This window comes from Antennarius striatus, chromosome 9, assembly GCF_040054535.1.
Source record: "Antennarius striatus isolate MH-2024 chromosome 9, ASM4005453v1, whole genome shotgun sequence".
Lineage (NCBI taxonomy): Eukaryota > Metazoa > Chordata > Actinopteri > Lophiiformes > Antennariidae > Antennarius > Antennarius striatus.
The window spans coordinates 14,067,098-14,090,750 of record NC_090784.1 but is presented as its reverse complement, the minus strand read 5'-3'; the positions used below and the strand labels follow the sequence as shown (position 1 = coordinate 14,090,750).

The window sequence follows — 23,653 nt, the reverse complement described above, 5'->3', positions numbered from 1 at the left end:
CTTTACCTCTGCCACCTCTTATCTGTCAACAACGTAACGTATCAAAATGTCGTTGAGAAGAAACACTGATGTTAAATGAGAGTTAAATGGTTTTCGGTTGCTTAATAATCGGATCGATTATAAAACAGCGCCGTAATTTTCAATCGATACGGTGTACGCTAACGTCACAGTCTTTTATAGTGGTTTACCTGGGTTCAAGCCCTCTGTCCGCTGACATAACGGATATGGTTTGAAAACGTTAATGTCATTCCTACCCGCCAGTTTCCTGCCAGCCAATAGAGACGCTTTGTGTCGCTCCACACAGGTGTCTTGTAACCGATGCGACAGGCTCGACCTGTCGAGAGAAGTGGATTATCATACCCGACAAGCGGTGGCAAATTGGCCTCAACAACTGACTTTGACCCCTCGTAGCTGCTGGATTGAAGAGGGGGCGCCCGCCAGTTAAAGTTGCCATGTCCGAGTTAAGTAAAGATGTGGTGGAGCTGGTTTGGGGTAGACCCTCCAGCGGAGGAGTGTCTACAGCCATCTTCCGCAGATGGACACAAGGTAACGATGCTACGTCTCTGAATGACGAGAGTGAATCGAAAGTGAGGACAGTTAATGTATCATAATCATAACAAGGATGTTTAACACGTGACGTGGTGAGCCACAACCCCCCCCCCCCCAAAAAAAAATAAAGAAAAATGAGAAATAAAATATTCATATGCTCACGTCTAACCGAAGGTCGGGTATGCTAGAAAACACGATATTGCTGTTGTGCATGTGATTTCCCATGGATTAAGTATAAGTCTGTTATGCTATACAATTTAGATTGCATTTGCTCTGTGTCTTGTACCATGAGTGTCAACGTACTTGTAAGCTATTTTAATTTGTGAATGACAAAATTGTATTAAAAAGTAAATTTTGTTGATGTGAAAAATTCTAATCTGCCTTTGCTCATCACAGGTTTTGTCTTTAGTGCGAATGAGCACACAGCACTGGAGCAGTTTGAAGGAGGCCCATGTGCAGTTATTGTGCCTGTCCAGGTATGCACTGTTTCAGTGACTAGTCCCATTGAGGGCCCATCCTCTATTGTAGAATTTTCCCTAAGAACTCAAAGTTCTGACCAAGTGGAGACTCCTGAAATGCTCAGTGGGTGGAGTTTCTTAAAACTAGTCTACAACAATGTGTGTGACTTTAAAATATCCTCTTACGGATTTAACTCGAGGCACCTTTTACCCCAGAGTCCATTGGATTGTGCATCAATTTGTATATCTTGTATTCATATGTCTTACTGGTGATACTTAACTGACAAACAATGACTGTTCATTTAATAACCATCCCTTGTGTTTCGTCTTATACTTCGTGCTGTACTGTCTGATGTACTGTCTGTGTTGTACTGCTTGTTGTCCTGCCTGTGTTGTCCTGCCTGTGTTGTCCTGCCTGTGTTGTCCTGCCTGTGTTGTACTGCCTGTGTTGTCCTGCCTGTGTTGTCCTGCCTGTGTTGTACTGCCTGTGTTGTACTGCCTATGTTGTACTGCCTATGTTGTACTGCCTGTTGTACTGTCTACCGTGGGTCAGAAAGGACTGCAATTTCATCTGTGCTGTATGTCATGCATACATGTGACAATAAAGCTGACTTTGACTTTGACTTTGAATAAACATAGAAATGTTCACATTCTATCTCTTACAAAGTACAACATATTACACCTTGAAATATTTTCTCCAAAAAATGTCTGAATTGGTCTCCCCTTGTAGGCATTCCTCTTGAAGAACATTCTCTTTGGCCGAGAAAGTTGCAGCTGGAGACAGATGTCAGGTAAATTTTCTACAGATGTTCATCCTTTGTTATGGATGGATGGATATATACAAATATGAAGTTTTTGGGTTTACACTCAACTTGAACTGAATGTTTTTTAGCCTTGTAGCACACAGTGACATGTTGTGGCTTGTAAAACTTTGAAAGCCCTTTAAGAATGGGCTCAAATCATCGCCGCTACTTCTAGCTGATATTAATTGTTTTGTTCTCATGTTTTGTTCAGAAGCAGAGCTTTAAATATAGAGGTTAAATGTGAAAAAAGATGTAAAAATAGTAGAATTATAAACTATTTGGGTTTGATATCCACGCCATTTTTCGAGTTGCTCTTTTGCTTACATGATTAATAAACTCTCTTTTTGACTTGTAAAATGTCATTGTTTACCAGTATACATTTATATTTGACTGTCATGTAGGGAAACATTAATTTAATGAGTATTTACAAAGACTATTTTCTACACAAACCATAGATGATAATCCTGATCTGATCTGATATTTTTATATTAATAAGTCATTATGAAAAAAAAAATAAACAAGTGAATTTGGTTGATTAAACACATGTCATTTCATAAATGATAATTTCCAGAAGAACATATAAATTTGAAATATTTTTAAAGGCACTCATACTGTTGTCTTAAATGCCATAGGTAAGCATATACACACAGTTTAATTATCATAATTTTCTTACCATATAACATTTCGAAACCATTATGCCATAGTCATCCAACTTATGACTGACTTTCTGATGTATATTGGCATATTCCTCAATTCCTCACTGCTCATATTATTCCTGGAATGTGCTAAATATGTACTTAATCTGCAAAACTGAATGATTTTAAGTTCTGTTGTTTTTTTGTTTTTTGTTTTTTACATACTTTCATATATTTTCTGAAACATAATTGATGTATAAAAGCTATTCATGTCATCTGTTATCAGTTGATAAAATGAGCTTCAGTATCATCTGACTTTTTTCTGGTGGCTTCTTAAAATCTGCATGTTTTGTACTTGTATCTGTTAGAGGAGGAACAGAAAGCAGCGCTCTGCTCCACTCTGAGTGAAATCTTGGAGTCTGCCTGTGCCAGCCCCTCCACAGGATTCTGCCTGGTGACCTGGGCCAAAGGACAGAATCCACATTCTAGCATACATACTAAGACACAAACACAGTCACATTCACAGACACAAACACAAGACACGCCAGAGGCAGAGAGCAGCCAGCCACCACAAGAAGAGCAACCCAGTGAGTCCTGCATCTGTCAGATTCCTGTATGAGATGCACAAGAGGAATACCGGCAAACATATGAATACATGAAACATAAATAATCATTTTAATGACATTGTAGATTATTTGTGTGATTCTCTAGATACTATATTTTATCTGTGTTTTCTTGTGCCCAGCTGCTCTCGCTGCTGAGGATGGCTTTGATCGATTTCACAGTGTCCTGCAGTAAGTGACTTAATATTCTCATCAAACATCTAATGCAACCTCCCCCACCCCCCATCTCATGCAGAGTACCCAACTGCTGGGGGGGGGGCGACATTGAATCTGCTCACAAGAAAGCAAGTCAGCACATTTACTGATTTGCTAATACAGAAATCTACTGTACCTCCCACTACCTTTCTTGCACATATGCTCTGTGTTACACACACACACCTTAAATGAATGCAAGGTTGTGTTTGCCAGAGGAATATTGAAATTGTCACTACACAGCAAACTGGCAGCAGAGATCACAGTCAGCACAAAGCAGTGCTGACTGGCAGTGAAGGAGTGCATAACTAAGACAAATGCACTCGCAATCACAAGTGGGTCGTGTCTCCACACAGACAAGGTCAAAGGTTTCTTTATCCCCTGATGCATTTTTATAGATTTTTGCCTAATTAACCTTATTATCAATAACATACCAGGAAATATACAATAAATACATGAAGTTCTTTCATCCATAAATCCAGCAAATCTTTTTTCTTTTGAGTGTTTCGTACGTCAATGTGATGTTTGCCCTTCACCTGCAGTAAGCGCACTGTAACATCAGTTTCTGGCCTCCGGGAGGAGGTGCTGTCCCTGTACCACACCTGGAGGGGGTGCTGTGGAGTCTTACTTTTCCTCTACTCTGTCATCCTCACTAAGGTGAGAAGGGGAACAGCTGAATAAGAGAGATGAACTTTTGATGTTGTTGGTGATGTGTGTTTTTTTCTAATAAATTAAGTAATTTTAAATTTAATGAAATTTTCAATTATAAACAACATGAAAACAATCTTTTTTTCATTTTCAAAGGATTTTAATGGATTGTGATTTGTTTTTTTAAATTATTGAATCAGTGTTGTGCACAAGTATACAAAAAAAATGCAGAATCATCTCACCTGACAGGGTATAGAAAATATAAGAAATGAGATCCAGGACACGATGGAGCCTCTCATAGACCCTGTGCATGGCCATGGCAGGTATAAAAACCCTCTTATGTTCGCATCAATTATGTTGCTGCAAGAAACCAAATATCACAGTAACATCAGGTTTGGTGTGTCTTATAATTTCTCAGAAACTATTTATGTCTCTTTTCTCTCTTTTTCTTTTCTTTTTTTATATCTTTTCAGTCAAAGCCTGGTGAACCTCCTTGTAACCGGCCATGCTGTCTCTAATGTCTGGGATGGAGATAGGGAGTGCTCTGGCATGAGTAAGACTTCCGTGAACTTAATTACATACGCTCAAAGAAGCATGAATTAACAAATGCAAGTCAGTTTGACTTGTTGTATTCTCTTTTTCTCTCTGTCTTGTAGAGCTACATGGTATCAATAAACAAGCATCTGTCGGCTTCCTTACACTGATGGAATCCCTACGGTACTGCAAGGTATAGACACTTCCAGGTTGTCTCCCATGTAAATTGTACGACGGTTATTCATAGCAAAAATGAAGATAATTTATGGATTTTTATTTGACAATATCTCAGGCAGGCCTTGATGTTTATCAAAAATTAACCTGTTGTCAGCTTTGGCTGCATGAACTGATTACAATTTGGCCAGAGTTAACAGTTACTTCACAAAACATGTTTTTGGACTTACACTTTGTTTAAATGTCACACTAATGTAATAAAGTTAAGTAAAAATATGAAATTGAAGCATTACAAACTGTCAGACTCTCCAAGTGTTGCTGATACTAAACCTCAGGGGATTGTTGTTTAGTGTGATAAAAACCTCAGTTCTTGTTACTCTTGTGGAAAGTGGTCTCTGATTGAAGATGGCATGTTTCTCACCCAACTTTGTTCACTGGAATTAGTTATGTCAGTATAGTGAAATGTATTTTTCCAAATCCTTCACTGCATACATTAGCTGTGTGGATAAACATTGATGTACACTAGCCTTGGTGGATGGAGGCATACAGCCATGTGGTAGTAATTCTATTTCATGATGAATTGACATTGACACCAACTGTATACAGCAAGATGAGCGTGCTAGGAATACAAATAAATGCACAAATCCTCAGTATTATTTATAACTCAAAGTTGTGGGACAAATCCAACACATGAACACAAAGTAAAGTAAAAGTAACGTTTTTGTGCTAATATACATGTTTGTTGAGAAAGAACAGACGAATCAAAATCTCCCCACTCCGTCTCCCCACACTTTCATTTTTGGCAGGCACGTTGTACTTAACTACCCGTTCCCTAAAAGTACATTGCTAGAGTTTAACAAGTAAATGTCATTACACATTTTAGTGATCTTAAAAAATTGAATCTTGGCTACTCGTTTGTCGCTGCCTATATAAGCAAGTTTAAAAAAAATGTAACTAAAGCATGAACTGTCTAAACAGCTCTGATAAGGTAACATGAAGGAGAGGGTTTCCAGAGTGGTAAATATTAGTAAGAAAATGTCAGATCTACTCTTCAAAAAAAGACTGCTCATGCTTTATGTATGATGTTTTATCTTTTATCTGTACGTATTGTAAATTTCACTGTGTTTATAATATATTTTCACAACCATTTGTTGTAGAGTTAGAATACAGTAATAACATGCTTTTCGTCTTACTGTGATATGTAGCCTCTTGTTAAAAGTTAATGTACCCTGTGAAAAAGGCATATCTCAAACTTTAAGCAATCAAAATGAACGAAAATATTATGAAGCATTCCATTTCTATGTGTATGTTTTAGGTCGGTGCATTCTTCAAGTCTCCAAAGTTCCCTATTTGGATCCTTGGCAGTGAGACTCACCTCTCTGTGTTTTTCACAAAGGCAAGTTAAATACACTCATCCAGTAGTGATCAAACACGTACTACACTCACACAGACACTGTGTGAAACACACGCTGCTCTACTCCACCGGTTAGAAAAAAAACAAAATATGGACTGCACTAAAAAGATTTAATAAACTACAGATCAGATATCGGTGTAGGGGAAAAAGAGGCTGAGAATTAGGGAGAGGGGAAAATTGAGGGCTGTAGATTGTCATATATGGTCAGTGTTATTTCTTGGCTTTTCAGCTATCTGGTGTTAAGGGAATAAGAGCTGAGATTCCAATGAGGAACAAGTGCACATACACACACACAGAGTCAGATTTTTGTTGCAGAAGGTCTTAATTCTAGTCTCTCAGCCATCTGTGAGCAACAATGTGAGGTAAACTGCTAAATTTAGACTCCAATGAGAAACACCTTATACAGTAAATGTCTGTCTACTTTCACTGTTGAGTTGTTTTCAACAATGTGAATGACAATTTTTCAGTTCAGGCACTTGTTGGTGAGAACGTGTTTACTGTGCAGAGATGTCCCAGGAACGGAGGACTCACAGAAAACTAAAGCAACTAAATAACGGATGTCTCCTTAAGCATTTTTATGTTTTTGTTTCCTGTCTTTTAAAACTACATCATGCTGTAGAATCACAGAAATATTGATAAAAGTGAAAAGATGCTAAACATATCAAAAATTATTTTTTTTAAAAAGGAAACAAGGGTTGCAGTGGTTAAAGGTTTGAATTTATACCATGTTGTAAGAGGAAATGGGTATCATACCATGAACATTTTCTTACAACTGGTTTGATTTTTTTTTTAAAAGGCAAATACAGAATATCACAGAATATCAGCTGCCTGTCAAACAACACAGCGGGAGCCTCTGACACTCACGCAGCCAAGGAAATTGAAGAGAATAGGGAAACAGCTAACACTGATATGAATCCATCCATCAACCGCTTATCCGGGGCTGGGTCGCAGGGGCAAAAGTCTCAGGAGGGATGCCCATACTTCCCTCTCCCTAGACACCTCTTCCAGGTCCTCCGGGTGGATCCCGAGGCGTTCCCAGGCCAGCCGAGAGGAGGAAACATATGCAACTAGTTCACCGCCTTCATTAACATCATCCCTCTGTGCATATCACAGTATATGTTCTATATCATTATATTGAAGTCCCATCCACAGCAGTGTTATAGCGATAATTTGGTCTTGATATCTATGTTTGGTCTCTTTAAACATCAACCAAAAAGTTTCAGAACATAGTATTGACATAGTATTGAGCATCTCAGCGCGTCAGCCTTTGTACCTTGGATTATTTTATTGTTTATCATGGGTGATAAAGCAAAGGCTAATGAAAATAGTGGTAGTGGTGACAATTTCTCTGATGACAACTCTGCCTCTCACCAACAATAATTCCTCTCTCCTCCTTCTCTTCCTTTGCTACAAAGGTAAGTCACATGCTGCAGTACCATACAGTCGAACATTGACATCAGCATCTGACTCTTGAGTGGTAATTTGAGTATTTAGAATAGTAATGGCATTTAAAGGATGTGAAATGGCGAGTAAGGATTGAAATTTAATAACTTACAAACTTTCCAACAACTTCACAGAACCAATTGCGTTCGTGTTTTGATGACTACTGTATGGTGCTAATGTAATAACCAAGGTCCAGATAGCGTGATTATCTTCTTGTTGTTCTGTTGGCAACCTGTAATCCAAAAAAGATCCTTGATCCATCAGGATGCACTGCACTACACAGTAGAAGTCTTGTTGTTGAAAGAGATAAGTCTGCTGTGGTCCCCAAACTCTAGGCCGTGGACAAGTATCAATTCATGGGCTGCACTGAAAGAATACATAATTTACATTATTTCCGTTTTATTTATTTCATCCTGAACTTTTTTTTTTAATTACCAGATTCTCTCCCCCACATCTGCCTATGACTCCCACTTGATGCAAATGCTTGCCTCAGTCACATGATTACCTTCTTGAAGGCAGTCATGTATTTTGTATTTATATTATATTTGTTCACCACACCTTAAAGTCTGGTCCGTGAAAATACTGTCTGACGTTAAACCGGTCCGTGGCACAAAAAGGTTGGGGACCACTGGTCTAGAAGACATGACTTTTAAAAGACTTCCAGAAATATATCCTGAGAAGGTTCTATCATATGTATGCATATTACTACACATAAATGAGAATCAGTACGTGTAATGAGGGACAATTCAGCTGTTACAGTGAGAGTATTACTTTTCTCTTGGGTCACAGTATGAATCATGAGATGTGTTAGTGCGGATGTGGACATTATGTGTGGATATAAACATGTTTACCACTTCTATCAGTGAACATGGAACTTGATACATTTCTGTGACCTGTGTGCTAAAGCTGGCAGGTTTGCTTGCGGCAAATCGATTCTCCATGCTGTCATGAAAATGGAACCAGAGATACAGAAAAATGCCATGCAATCATCCCCATCATGCCGCCACACCCTTAATATGTCATTGATTTAAAGCTCAGTTACATGCATTAAGCTCAAACCTCCAAGGTGAGTGGATCATGTGTTGGTTCAATGAAGTCGTCATGCATGCGCTGATGACTTGCCGATTGCTGAAGAGCACACACACACACGCACCCACACAAACATAATATGAGTCTCACACAGACTTTCCAGAGTAGAGGGAACCTAATCCTGATTAACATTAGTGTTGCATGTGTGTTTGTGTAGCTTCAGGTGGATAGCTTCCTATGGGGAATGTGATTCCAAAGTTCCCATCTGGATCCGTTTGTTAAAACTAGAGGCTTGGAACACACAGACATACGCATGCATTTGCACTGTTGTATGTGGCTGTATGCTGGCTCTACAGTTTTGAGGGATAAGGCTTATACTGAAGGCACTCTCCTGGTGGACCTCAGGGAGTGTGAGCCTGTCTTCTTTGCCTGGCGTGCTATGTTTGGAGCTAATTGGAAGCACTCTTAGATTTTCCAGGCATTGTGATACAGAAATAAATGTTGCCTGGTCATGTAGGTTTTAGCATCAATTTCGAGCCACAAAAGCAGAAAACCTGATCCTACATCTGATGTGTCAGTGCCTCCTCCTGTCTGCCACAGAGGATGGGTGTGTATTCCCCCGAGTCACCATCAGTGTGTGACTGTGGCTTTCAGGCCATCATCTTAATAGCATTAGTGTTTTTATCTAATATGCCTATACAAAGGGCACCTCCACACGCACACACACTCACACACACACACACACACACACACACACACACACACACACACACACACATTTTGTCTCCTCTGTTTTAGTAATGCATGTGTATGTGAGAAAAAGCCTGAGGTTGGAATGGGATGAAATGGGATCTGTTTGCGGACAAGAGTTCCTGAGATGCAGGAAGATGAAGAGAAAGGAGGAAGGGCAGGGACTGAGAGAAGAAGGATGGGATGATAGATGAGATGTATCATGCTATATTTCAAAACTGGATTCTTTCGTCCTGTCTTATCCCTCCGTTTCCCTTCTCCCTCTTCCTCTTTATCTTTGAAGGAGCTCTCCTCTCCAGTGCACAGTAGAGCTGTTGCCCAAGAAGAGAATTCCCAAGAACATCTCATATAAGCTTGTCAGATTATCGTTCCCTCTTGGGAAGGAAAAAGGAAGAGAGGAAGTAGAAAGGAAGGATGCACTTTAAAGAGCTATGCAGTGGTCACTCAGGAAAGAGGGATGGTGGGCTATCCTCCTGTGACGTTTCTCATCGCTCTTAACTCTTTATACTGAGTGATGAGGTTCACAGGCTGTGCTTCTGCTTCTCGAGGGAGTAACACGTGTGTTTGTGTGTGTTTGTGTATGTGTACAGTAGTCATGTTCTGTGTCAGTGATTTACTTGGATGGAGGGCAGCTGTTGTGACTTTGTCTGTCCCTTAAGACTCCAGCTCCTGTCTGAACACACATATGTAAAATATCCTTCAAGGACCGGCAGAGAGTAGGAATTTATAACAGAAGTATGCAGACACAGTTACTGTAGGTCATCATCCTTCATTAGCAAACCCACATGCATTTACAGTATATCCAGCAGGGCTGGACTATGTTACTGAAAATCATCATCATAAGGAGTAAGATCATTGCAATTGAAATGAAACAAAGCTAATTCTGCTATCCTTTCCAGAGCTTTCAACTGCATCACAGCCCTCTTCAGGACTGGTTTAGGTGTCTAAGCCAGTAACATACCCTTGAGTGTAGCCCTCTGGGGTAGCTCCAGTTACCAACAACTGAAAAAGTCTTGACTGATGCTTAGATTAATGTCTCGATAGCAGATTTATGTCGAGACTTGGAACAGCATGGCGCTGTTTTACCACTGTAATGAGCCAACATTTTTGACTTTACTTCTTCCAGGGGCTTAGTAATCCTTCATGGGGACTGGTGTTCTTCTGACTAAATATAGAGTGCTACACACAATGTTTTGTACAGTAACAGAACCTCTTCAGATGAAATAAGTAGATTGTAGCAATTCGTGCATTTTCACATTAAATCATACATTGCATTGTTTAGCCATGTGTAAACAGGAGAAACAGTTAAAAAAAATCTGATTACCATATCACAAACATGATCAAGAAGTCTATGATGTGACCTCAGCATTAAAACATCTTCTGCAGCACAAAAGCACCCTTCAGAGGCCAAGTAATTTGTAAGGATAGGAATCTGAAAGTCACTGACCATTTCAGCCCAGCATTGTAGGTTGATGTGGTGCTTTGTCTCATCTTGGACTGAAACTGCTTTGTATCATGGCACCAGTAAAAAAATAAACAAAAACAAAAAAATCAATATGGTACAAGCTGGGGAATAGAAATGCCCTTTTCTGCTTTGTTGCTTGAAGCAACATAGTTCAAGACATTCTTTTGGCTTTATATTTTTTAGTCCATTATATTTACACATTGTGTTATGTCATCATGCAATTTAAAGCAACCAAAGTTGTGCAGGAAGGAACTGCTGTCATTTTTTCATCTATCTTCACACATGCCCTTTTTCTGCCAAGTGTCTGGAAAATTCATCCAGTGTTGCAGACACTGGTGAAAACATAACCTCCTAAGTGGACATAAGTAAAATCCTTAAAAACATTAGGATAATAAGCAATACACTTAAGTTAAGCTTGCTTCCCAAGTACATCCACAGGTATGTAATAGAACACAGGAACATGCTTCCTTTCCTTGCTGTGATCAAAGGGTGCGGGCTGCACACAAACAAAATTACAAAAAGGTGTACATTGATAATCTGTGTCAGGCTATTCGACGGGCCATTGTATTTGGATGAAAAGCTGTCTGTGTCAGTGTGTGGGCACCGTATTCTTTCTTTTCCCCTGTGTGTCGTTAGCTGTTATAGGACCCATCAGTAGGACATGTAATATCCTCTAGTGTGTCAGTCTTTCACATCCAAGACAGAGTCATAAATCATTACTTTGTCCTGTCTGTCATACCTGAAACACACACATTTTGCAGTACACCCTATGTAGCAAGAGAGATCGTTTTTCTATTGTTTTCTGCATTTGCCATCATATGTGACTCAGGTGAGTTAAGGTTAACCAAACAAACATATAAGCGCTCAAACACTGCTTAGAAAGCCCTCACACATAGACTCCCTCCTCGGTTTGCTCGTCAACCTGCCATGTAGTGAGGTTGTTTCTACCTGAAGGAACAAGGTTCGGAGACACTGTTCAGGACCTTTGCTTTGTTTTCCCGAAAGCCTATCCCTTCAGATGCTCAATATGGCCACTCAGAGCCTCTCAGCATGCACAATAGCCCTTTGGATGGGCTGGAGGGAAAGAAAGAGTAACTCTAGTAAAGTTCTATGCCTACCCGTCTTTCGTGAAGTACTTACCTGCAAGAGGAGATAAAGCATGAAAGGGGACACGTGAATAGAAGAAAACGTCAAGGGTTGAAGGGCAGGAAATAGCACAAAACTGTAGTACCTACTTAGCACAGGAAAAGGCAGTTAAAAGTTGGCAAGGGAAAGGGTAAAAGTGGAGAGAGAAAACCTTCAGGGGACGCGTTGTCAACCTCAGAGAGACACAAAGTCTAGCGGGCTGAATGAAACAAGTGCAGATGCCAAAGGTGAAGGTATAGACGATGGTCAGGAGAACCGCTACCAAAATGCCCATTCAGAGAAAAGTCACAAGGTGGTCAGCCGAGCTAGCTTCTTTGTCTATCATAGAAAGGGGAGAGGGGTGTCGCAGGAAAGCTAGTGTGGTAATAAGAAAAGCATCGTCTACATGTCTTTAATTGCACAAAGTAGTGAGATTTAATTTTATACTGTATGGATAAATCTGGAAGTTACACTGAAAAGATGGGCATACTGTAATTCTCAGGGTAAACACAATTATTTTGTGCCCCCACTAAAACTGGTTTATAAGGTTAGTTTTGTTGGTGTTTATGACATGGGTCTTGTCTATTATGTCTACTAAAAAACCACAAGCAAGAATTCAGGGAGATTTTGACTATGCTCCGTAGAAGCTCTGAAGGTGTGCACGCTTTGCATTTTCAGGCACATTTGGTCTTCGCTGATTTTCACCACATACTGTGTTGTTTGATTTACATTGGACACATATTTTCTGGTTTATCATTTTAAGTTTTTGGCTGTTAAGCAGGACAAGGTTGATCACAATTATTGTTTTATGATTTTAGTTCGACCAAATGTTCTGCATTACTTTGCCCTTAGGGTGGTCTGTTGTTCTTGCTTTGTTCACGTGTAGGGTAGCTTGTTTTTGTTCTGTTCAAAGCTGACTGTTGGGATTGAAACATTCTCCTGACTTTTATCTGGTGTCATTCAGCTTCATCTCTGCATGTATTTTCACAGGTTTAAGGAATGTGACACCAGGGTCCAAAGTTAATATGTAAAACAGATTTGGTCAGTGAACAGTCCTAATTAGTCTATTCACACACCAACACACACACACACACACACACACACACACACACACACACACACACACACACACCAACTGTTACACATGGAGATTAAGAGTAAAGAAACACTGAGACACAAAAACACTCACCTTCCCTGTGGAGTGTGTTTGCTCCATGACATGTTTTCCAGCTCAGCAGTGTCTTCCTCAGGCCTCTAATAAAACACAGATCAAAGACAGCCTGGAAGACCTGTCATCACACACACACAATCGCATAACTTCTATGTGTGTGCGCACGTGTACTTGTGTGCATGCATGTGTTCTGTTCTGGAAGATCATAAACGGTGTTAATCCAGCTGGGAGGTCACAAGTCCTACTGGACGTTTACACCAGAGAGAGATCTGTCAAGCATCTCATCACTTTTGTAGCAGATATGTTTTTTGTTAGCTCAGGTATGCCTGTATAAGTGTAATATTTTTTTAATAAAACAGGTCATGTTTCAACACACACTTCACTGTTAACTCTGCCATTATGGGATTTGTCTCTAGACTGTTGTCAGCTGTTGAACTTAAAGCGCTATTCTCCTCCTGGGACATAAAATTGACCTTTTTCCACCCCTGTAAGTGAGACAGAGCCATATCTGGCTAATGATGTATGAACTATCAGATTTATGGGGCCCGTAATGTTAACATTACCCTCCTATAGTTTGTGTGAGGAGAAACAAAAAGTGTGCGTTCACTGCTCTGTGCTTATTTCTCTTTATGTCTGAAGTCCCGGCAGCTGGGAGGCATCTTTTCTCAATGTGTCTCATCTCTGTCTTTCTTTCGCTCTCGCTCTGTCTTTGTGTGATTCTCACTCTCTTTGTGTGTGTGTGTGTGTGTGTGTGTGTGTGTGTGTGTGTGTGTGTGTGTGTGTGTGTGTGTGTGTGTGTGTGTGTGTGTGCGCACTGAACTTAGTAATAAGTGGACCATGCAACATGAAACATTATCAGCCTACTTGAATCTGAGGCTCAAGCTTTAATAAAGGACAGCTAAAGGAGATGAGCAGGGTTCATTCGCTCTCCAAAAACATTGTATGTTTGTCCAGCACTCTGTTGTCATAAATACTCTCCCTCCTTCCATCCATCTCTCTATCCCTCACGTGGAAGAACAGTGAGAACCCTTTGACTTGGTGGATTTCATTTTATTTTCCTGAGTTTTTTTTCCTTCAACGTGTCGAAAAAGTCATTCATGCAAGATGTTTTCAACGAACTATGACATTCTCACACTCCTCATTGTAGTTTTCACTGTCCTTTTTGCTCATCAAATTAATAATGGTAAGCCAGCTGTTTAACTTTCTGTAAGTGCTGAACAGGATCTGTTCTTAGTTTAAGAAATATCAGATAATGTTTAAAATTAGAAGATTAGAGGGGGGGGTAGGAGATGCATTCCTAGCCTATGAGATCCTACACTCGTCTCTTGGTTTTGTCTTTGGTAAATTTGACTTTTGCACATCTGAGAGAAACGAAATTTATTTCAGAAAGATGTGTATGTAGGTTCTCAGTTATCAAGATCATGGTTATCCAAAGCTGTTTGAATCAATCCACTGGACTTTAAGAAAGTTTCTTGAAGACGTTTTTGCATCTCATCCAAGAGGCTTCTTCAGTTCTGGTGGTGGCTGGTCTTGTCCCAGCTTATTAACCCTGTGGGGTGTGGCTGAGTTGCGGCTGGTCTTGTCCCAGTTTATTAACCCTGTGGGTTGTGGTAGCATTGACCACACCCATCAGGCTTAAGAAACTGTGACAAGACCAGCCACCACCAGAACTGAAGAAGCCTCTTGGATGAGAGGCAAAACATCTTCAAGAAATGTTCTTAAAGTCCAATGAATTGATTTAAACAGGTTTGAATGACTTATTGCAGAAAGTTAAAAAAAAATCAGATATAGAGGTAAAGACACCCCTCCCCCTCCAGTTCCTGTGTTGGTTAATCAGACGTACACCTTGTTTGATACATGGTGGCAGGCCTGGTGTAGAGACCAAGTGTTTATTTAATCGGCTTGTACGTTGCAGAGAGGTCAAAATCGCCATCTTGTATTTGCACATAAAAGCGACTGATTTCCCTGCGAGCAAAACTCTTGCTAAACCTCACCAACAAACAAATACTGTAGAGCTTACCATTAATCATGTGCTGTATGTGTATGACTGGGCTTCCTGATTGTGTGTTTGGAGAGAAAACAAGCCGTCTAACTTTATCAGCAGATCAGTTAATAACCCCCCGGATTCCAGTGATTGTACTGGATCCATAGATTAGTCACACAGTCACTTACATGCACACAGTGTGCATGAGCAGTGCATTATACACTGCTTTTGTGTAAATACTTGTGTACATGAGTGCTGTTGAACCTTTTCAAATTCTGATAATAGACATGGTGCTTCACATTACGCAGATATCATGTTTCAGCACTGATGCAGATTTGTCCTCCAATAAGCTGACCTAATTCCCCCTCCCCGCTATACTTCTGTGTTCAGTGTCTTTCTACAAATCCCCTTTGTATCCTCACTTAAATCAAAAATGTGGTCAGTTTTAGGGTCAAATGTATGTGTAATCTTTTCTGTTCCTTCTCTGTAGGAGATGTCCCTAGTTGGTCCAGAGCCCCCATCAGAACAGGCAAGAAGGGTCTTCCAGTCTTTTGATCCTGAAGGTAATGAACTACAAGTGTGTGTCATAATTATCATCTACATCATCATCCTTGGCAGTAACTCACACCTCTCACCCTTCATCCCCTGCAAATGTGTTTTTATAGACATTATGTCCTTATGAGCTCATCAGCTACAATAAAACCTTGGCACACAGATACACTTTAATGAATCCAAAGCTTCATTTAACACACATGGAGCAAACATTTTCTCTCTCCTCTTATTCCTAGTTGATGCATTACATTCTACACTGCCACCCACCCCCCAGCCTCCTCTGTCTTCTTTCTCACCTACATTATTACATCTCGATTCAAAGCGGTGAAGTGTTGTGATTGTCAGTGCTCGTCCGTCCGTTCGTTCGTTAGTGAATCCACCAAATATCTTCACAACAGTTGCAGGTAGAAAGTTGAAACAAAAAGCACATTACTCGGGCGGCAAAGATGATGACCTTGACCTTGAGAAAAGTAGGTCAAGGTCAATTTTCAACCTTTGTACTCTCAGGAACTGGATAAGATAGAAAGACGAGAAGGCCATTGTGAGTTACACCGTAGATCAGAGCTAGTGCTTTGATCAATGACAGTGGGTCAGAGCACTAGCTTTGGTCTTTGACCTATGCCAGTAGGTCAGGGTAAAATTTTGAATTCAGGGGAAAGTAGACTTCAGGATTGTGTTTGCCATGTCGTGGGATGCTGCAGTCTGCCTGCCTTGGTTCTAGTTTTCTTCTGCGGGTTTAACAGGGTACTGTTTCCTGCTTTACAACTACACTAACATTGTAAGGGTTGATGAGTTCAGCTTCTCTTCCAGCTGAGTCAACCATCCTGCTCCCTTCTTCTCCATCACACTCACCCAAAGATCGCTTCTTGACTTTTTCCAGGTGACTGGGGTAAAAGGAAAGCAGCAGGATGCAGACATGACAACTGAATGATATAAAGTTTAAGACGAGTCAGACCGCCCTGACAGATGAATTAAACATTTATTTATATAGCTTTGAGATTATAACGTGGAAAGTTTGCTAGAGTTCTTGATCTTCCTCAGCATCTGCTGGGAAAACGACAGAATAAGCAGAGATGTTTTCCCACTCAAGACATGAAGATGCTAACATCACAGACCTAGAGCATTCCATGTCACCAGACAAGGACCTGACAATATCTGCAGGCGTAGCACATACCTTCATATGCATGTGTTTCCATTGCGAAATGGAAAACTTAATTCAATATCAGACTTATGGGGATAACATTGTAATTTGTAGGCCTCTCTTTGTGTGTAGTCTGACCTACTTCAGAAAATTTAAGTTTTTTCCCTCATCTTGAGAAATGTGAGGAGGAATAAAATAGAAAGAATTAGTTCCATCTATAACCTTTCAATTTCCAGAATATGACTCAAAAAGCATTTAATGTTTTCACTCAAAACTCTTGACAAACAACAACAAAATACTGAAGTGGTGCCTTTTACTATTTAGAGACTTTTGTTACTGTTTCTAGGTTTTCTATTTCTTTCTGTTTCTATGGTTCCAACTTGGAATAAGGCTCATTCTAGTGGTTAGATTTGTTTCTAATCAATTTTTTCAAAAACATTTCTTCCACATAACCAAATAGTGAAGTGGTGCCTTTTGGAATTTAGAAATATTCTTCATATCTAGTTTTTTGTGTGTTTGTTTTTGTGTCTATGGTTATAAATTGAATTTTTGCTCATTCTGGGTGGGATTTGTCTCAGATGAGGGTTTCTGGGGAATGACTCAAAAACTAATCAGGTGGGGGGTTTTTTAGTTGTTGTTTTTTTGGGGGGGGTGGGGGGTTGTTTGTTTTTTGTTTGTCACAGAAAATTATTTTCACATCTTTTACTTTTCATACTCAATGTTCTTTGTCTGTCTTTTGCCGTTGAACAAAATGGCACAGTTTCAAACCTCCTGCTTCCTGTTGCTGTCTCCTGCCGGGATGCTTTGCAAGCCATATTGTCTTTTCTCATATACGCTTGTGCAAAGACAGACGTAAACATTTAGGTCAGCCAAAGTGGGTGCATCCTCAGACATAAATGCTCATATACACACACACACACACACACACATACATACATATGCAAGGAAGATGTGCTCTGTGCGACGCACACATTCACACGGCTACATGCTGTAGCCAGCAGCATAGTTCAGTGCCATATAAAAGGGCCATAAATCTGTCTGTGTCATATGTAGAATCAGCACAGCTCTCTTTGTTATGGAAAAATGGCGCCAGACGCATTCACACAAAACAGTGACTCACAGGAGATACACACTCAACTACCCGCACTCTCAGCATGATCCTTAATATTTGGTGTTTGTTAGAGATGTGTTCCCATGCTGTTAATTTGTCAATTGTCACACAGAGAATGACATGGGATGGAGAAGGTCACACCAACATGCCTTAGCAGACGAGTGGAGTGTTTGTCACTCCATTTTGTCTATTACACACCAGAAGCTCATGCATGTATCTGAACAACAGGCCACACAGACTCGCATGCCAATGTTTGAATGAGACAAAACTGCCCGGACACACACAAATAGTCTTCTGGGGCAAACACACATGTTAGTGTTTAAAACCACTTTCAGGTAAAGCAGTCATCACAGCCATGGAATGTAGGTCAGAGAGAAAGGACAAGGTGTGTGTTTTACTTGTGTCAGATGAGTTCATTCTCCCCGACTAGTGAGGTAAACACTTCCTGTACCATATGCGTGAAGGTGAACAATTTGCCTAGTTTTTAACTTAAGCCTGTGTTTTATGTTTTGTCTGGGGTCAGCCAGTGCATCAGTCTGTCTTTCTTTCCCCCTCTCTCTTCCACAAGATAATGGCTTCATCCCAGAGTCTCTGCTGGAGGACGTGATGAAAGCCCTTGACCTTGTCTCAGAGCCTGAGTAGTAAGTGGTTGCATGTTCAAGGCTTTATGTTTGCTTGTGTGTTTCAGACTGTCCATGGGTGTGTGTGTGTATGCGTGGCACCTGTAGAGACTATAAAGTTCTAGCTCCTAAGTCACGGCCAGGCCAGGTCAGCAGCCCAAGACTCATGTTTCACTGCAAGGCTGCTATAATGCTAGACCAGAGAGAACCCACAGTAAAAGCTCAGGAAGAAACAAAGAAATGAAAGAAAGGCAGAAACAGAGGCTTAGAGGGAGATCATTAACAGCAGGAAGAAATACTGAGAGAGGGAGGAAACGCTTTAAAGAGCCGCTTCAAACAGAAGCACGTTCTCATGCGAGGAACAGAACGCCTTAACGTGGCAGGCGTGGGCCTGGCCAAGTAACTGGACCGCTGATCAGCTCTGCAGACCCCCAGATGGACAATACATCAAAACAGAACACAACAAACTTGAGGGAGATTCCCATCGTAAATGGTCTCATTCCTTACTGCACAACAAAAGACATGAACATGTGACAAAGATGGTATCTTCAAGTACTAAATCAAGACTTAATTCCCTCACAATTTGTATTTCTGCATATCGTATGACCTGTAATCATCAGCAACTGACATCTACTGTATGCAGATGCTGGCTTTCAAAATACAAATTGCTGGCCTGTTTTTTCAAGTTTCTGGTAATCATTCATATTCAACAGCTAAAAACATGTGCTCCTATTTGGGTTTTTAATTTTTATTTTTTGCTATTTAATTAACTTGAATGTAGGATTACAATTGTGCTTTTAATGTATTAATCTACTAATTATAAAAGAAAAGATATTCCTGCACTTTTCCGCTAATAAATTCAATTTAATGTGGCTAGGTTAAATTATCAAGTGATAGATTGAAATACCACTTTCTGACAATCCGTCCAAACATAACACTGAAATTACATACATTAACAGATTTTTATTTCATTTCCTTCCATCTGTCCATATGCCATTAAAGAAAACAATGCACTGCCACAAATGGATCAACACCAGTCAAGAAAAACATCAGCTGAACACATTATGATTCAAATATGTTTGATTAGACATAGTCAATAAAAGTGTTGTGACATACATTAATTAGGCCTTTGCATACAAACATGTCATGTCAGTCTTCGGTACCAACAAATGCCAACTGATTCTTGTGACCTTTATCAACACACAACTAATTACTGTTAAACATGACATCATGTATTGATCCAGAGATGTTCTTACTTCCTTGTAAAGATGTCACAAGGCAATAAGCCTTTGGCAGCACATTTATTCGATATAAATCCTTTAGGGATTGTTGCTGAATGACAAGTCAGCCGGCTGACAGTCTCCTCTGCATGCTTCCCTGCTGCACATAATTCTTGTAAAAATGGATGAAGAAAAAATCCGCTGAATATCACTAATAAACCTCCCTTTTCTCTCTCCCCAAAGCCATAAAAGGACAATTTAAGTAGATTTTTTTTAACTCACTAATCTAACATGTGGAAATAAATTATATTCAGTTCCACAATGGTATTTATGAAAACAAGCAGTCACTCCCTAAAACACATCATAAGTCCATGCTGAGTGATGAGGTGATCATAAATTTGACATGCATAAAAGTTCACACGCTGTTCATTTTTTTACTGATCTTACTGCTCCTTTCAGCGCCTCCCTCTATTTTGACATGCGTATTCTGTCTCTCTGTTTTGTGTCTCTGGATTTCTGGATCTCTTTTCCAATGCTCATTCCTTCCTGTCCGTCCCTGTGTCTTCTCAGCGTCAGTCTGGTGAAGAGTAAACTGGATCCGGAGAGCTTGGGCATAATTCTTCTGGGGCCATTCCTGTTGGAGTTTTTCCCTGATCAGGTGTGTGTGTTTGTCTACATGTGTGTAAGTCTGACAGCAAAGGTGAACTTCCAAGGATGCACACACAGTGCTTAAACACATGGAGTACAAGGTCCTGTACACGTACACCCTATGTGGCTGACAGTACTGTCTACTTCCTTTGCATATACGGGGTCCCTATTTGAGCATAGTAAATACTTTGGTTCGAAGAGAATTCCTGTGGCGTCTCATGTGAAATACATGCGTGTGAGTTTGCTATCATATGACATTATTTGCCAAGAAGCTCAGAAAAAGTGGTAAAGAAGCCTTTATGAGGCAGAACAGGCGAATGGGATGAGAGTGAGAGGTGTGTTAAAGTGATCAGGGCTTTAGGGACTCACCACTGGAATGACCCCTGAGCTGCAAAGAAATTACACTAGCATTAGCCAAACTGGACACACACACTCAGACACACACAAGGGACTGGGGATGAAGGTTAGGGTTTCATGTTTATACATAGGCATGTAGACATGAGAAGCTAGACACACGCAGACAACACGCCCTATTAGCATTCTGCACCTTCAAATACTTCCCATCACCAAAGTGATGGGAAGTATTTTTACGTCCTGCTTCAAAGCGGTGATGTATTGTAATTGTCAGTGTTCGTGTGTTCGTCCATTCAACCGTTAGTCCGTCCGTTAGTCCACCAAATATCTCCGCAATTGTTGCAGATAAAAAGATGAAACAAAAAGCATATTACTGGGGCGACAAAGGAGATGAAAATGAGATGATGACCTTGACCTTGAGAAAACTAAGTCAAGGTCAAATTTCAACTTTTGTACTCTCAGGAACTGGTTAAGATAGAAAGACGAGAGAGAGAAGGCCAGTGTAAGACCATAGATCAAAGCTGGTGCTTTGATCTATGAAAGTAGGTCAGAGCACTAGCTTTGATCTTTGACTTATGCAAGTAGGTCAGGATAAAAATTTGAATTCAGGGGTGTCGTGGGATGTTGCAGAGTGGTAACTCAATTGGTTCTTGTTACTCATTGTTTTTAAATATTTTTATAGTGTTGGCTGTTTTTGGTGATTGGGACTTGGCACTGCTTTAGTGCATGAACACACACACACACACTCACTCACCCATGAATTCAAATTTAACACCTAGGCTTTGCTTCCAAGCATCAAATTTTCTGTCCAGAAATGATCTGCCTCTGTGGGTCTGAAGCTCCAGAGACTCACCAACAACATTACATATTTTTTTCACTCTGCTTGCTGCCTGTTTTTCAGGATTCAGGAATCCCAGACTCATTTCCCATCTACCACTACAACGGACTTAAACAGTCCAACCACAACGAGCGGGTATGACACTTTTTTGTAATCCCATTTTGCGATACTTATGATCATGTTGGTTTTTTCCACAATGTTGCATTTTCTGCATAATTTTAGTCTTCCTTGTCATCGTTCTCTCTTGCACACCCTCAGACTTTGAGGCAGCCAACCTCTCCAGAATAAACAGTAGCTGTTGCGAGCCTAATAGCCTATCCATCCAACCGAATACCCCGGCTTAGCCTCCGATTTCTCCAAGTCATTACAGCACGGAGGCCACTGTCAGCAGCCTAGTGTGATAAATGTTCATAAATGTTCGGACACGGGCCTATTGAGCAGACTTAATTTGATGGATGATTGTCAGTGAGTGGATTGCTACTCAGAAATATCAATTTCTTCATCCGTCAACATAGTCTAGTCTGCAAAGCAGCTTTTTTCCACACTGCTGCCTGAAAAAGCAGGAAGGGTACCACATGTGTGCCCTGAAAAAAGCACACAGACACGTGCGTGGCCCTGTCAGGTTTTTGATTTCCATTCCCACTGGTCCAGATGGGGATAACAGACCTGCTGATAGAAGTCCCCAGCAGTGCGTGTGTCTGTTTGTGTGCACATGCAAGTTATATTCTGCACTTATGCCTTCGGTCTCATCTAATTAATGATCGATAGAGTTTATGCCTGTGGACTTGAACATAAAGGTGTTTAAATGCGGTTTGAATGAGACATCTGCAATGTGTAATGACCTGTTTGTATATGTGCATGTGTGTGTGGGTTCTCAGGTGGAGTACGTGGAGGGGACAGCGTTTGTGTTAGGTTTTGAGGACCCGATGGTTCGGACAGACGACACTCCAGTGAAGCGCTGCCTACAGACCAAGTGGCCCTACATCGAGCTGCTGTGGACCACCGACCGCTCCCCATCCCTGAACTAGCACTGACATAGTCTGTGTGTGTGTGTCTGTGTGATGAATCCTCATGGTTACACACACACACACACACGATGCTCCAACTCCCCTTCTGCACACTGACCCTGAAGTCTGCAGATTACAATGACTGAAACATGTACAGTATGTGACACAGACGAATGAGAAAACCCCCCCCCACAAATGACACATCCATGGACTAATAAACATACAACAGAGATCATCCATTGTCACTCACAAATTACACAAAAACTCAAACTCGCCATTAAGAGCACGTGCTGTTCACCATGGCTTCAGATTAACACACAGGTTACAGATTTGACTTGATAATATTCAGAGAGCAAACTTATTGTGATTATCACCAGAGTTACCGGATCACATTCTGACACGTTTGCAGCCAGTCGATTGTGATTCACTGCTGTCAATCCAGCTTAGGACTGTTTGAGGGAAACTACCAAAGCCTGCCACATATGAGAACACACACGGACAAACACTGTCACACACCAGCTAAGCGTTTACAGTGTAAAGGGACCAACCCGGACACAGATGATGAAGATCTGAAGACGCTGCTTCAGTGTTTTTACCAAGATGAAGATGGTTTTGGTGCTTCAAGTGTGTGTGCATGGGCTTCATGCACCACACAAGGATGTTTGAAAAAATGTTTGTGTATTTATGATCACACTCAAAGATTCTAGAATAAACACTTTTGTTCAATACCCTGTCGTTTGTTAGCTTTAAATCATAAATGTCTTGTGTGTTTTTGTGACCCCAACATTATGTAGCCTCAGGTTTTTGTACGACATCCGAAGCTATGCTTCATATCCTCAGACTCTGATCAGTAATTCACATCATCAGGACACTAGTGGGGACTCAGGTACCTGTGAATAATATTCCAATAATATTTCAATACAGATAATATAGAGTTTGTTTGTCCTCATTTGTCAAAGAAGACAAACATTCAAATTTTTGAGGTATCCCAACATTAATAGCTGATAAGTTTTGAAGAAAATTGCTCTTCATATACCTGTAATTTTAATAGGCCACCAGTTCTGTCTCAGAATGAGACCTTGGGAGACCCTGTGCTATAAAATGTTGAAGTTTATTTAGTAAGCCAGACTTTTTTCACTTTGTTCCTTCAGTTCCTTAAAGAAAG

At 40.5% G+C, this 23,653-nt stretch overlaps 2 protein-coding genes across 2 annotated transcripts in view; one reads left to right on the top strand and one right to left on the bottom strand.

Moving 5' to 3' along the window:
* The window catches only part of si:dkey-12j5.1 (uncharacterized), a 30,296-nt gene extending 29,968 nt beyond the window's left edge, over positions 1-328 (bottom strand). Inside the window, exon 1 of the mRNA XM_068323371.1 lies at positions 189-328. The gene's annotated coding sequence lies outside the window, so the exon portion shown is untranslated. The remainder of the gene's footprint in view (positions 1-188) is intronic.
* An 89-nt stretch (positions 329-417) lies between these two features.
* On the top strand, positions 418-23,203 carry mindy3 (MINDY lysine 48 deubiquitinase 3). Its single transcript, XM_068323369.1, has 15 exons — positions 418-546; positions 946-1,025; positions 1,738-1,798; positions 2,814-3,032; positions 3,191-3,239; positions 3,803-3,917; positions 4,158-4,231; positions 4,382-4,461; positions 4,565-4,635; positions 5,932-6,012; positions 15,488-15,560; positions 18,370-18,442; positions 20,212-20,299; positions 21,545-21,616; positions 22,360-23,203. Exons 1-15 carry the CDS (start codon positions 453-455, stop codon positions 22,507-22,509), a joined length of 1,380 nt encoding a protein of 459 aa, XP_068179470.1. The 5' UTR covers positions 418-452; the 3' UTR covers positions 22,510-23,203.
* Positions 23,204-23,653: the final 450 nt, after the last annotated feature.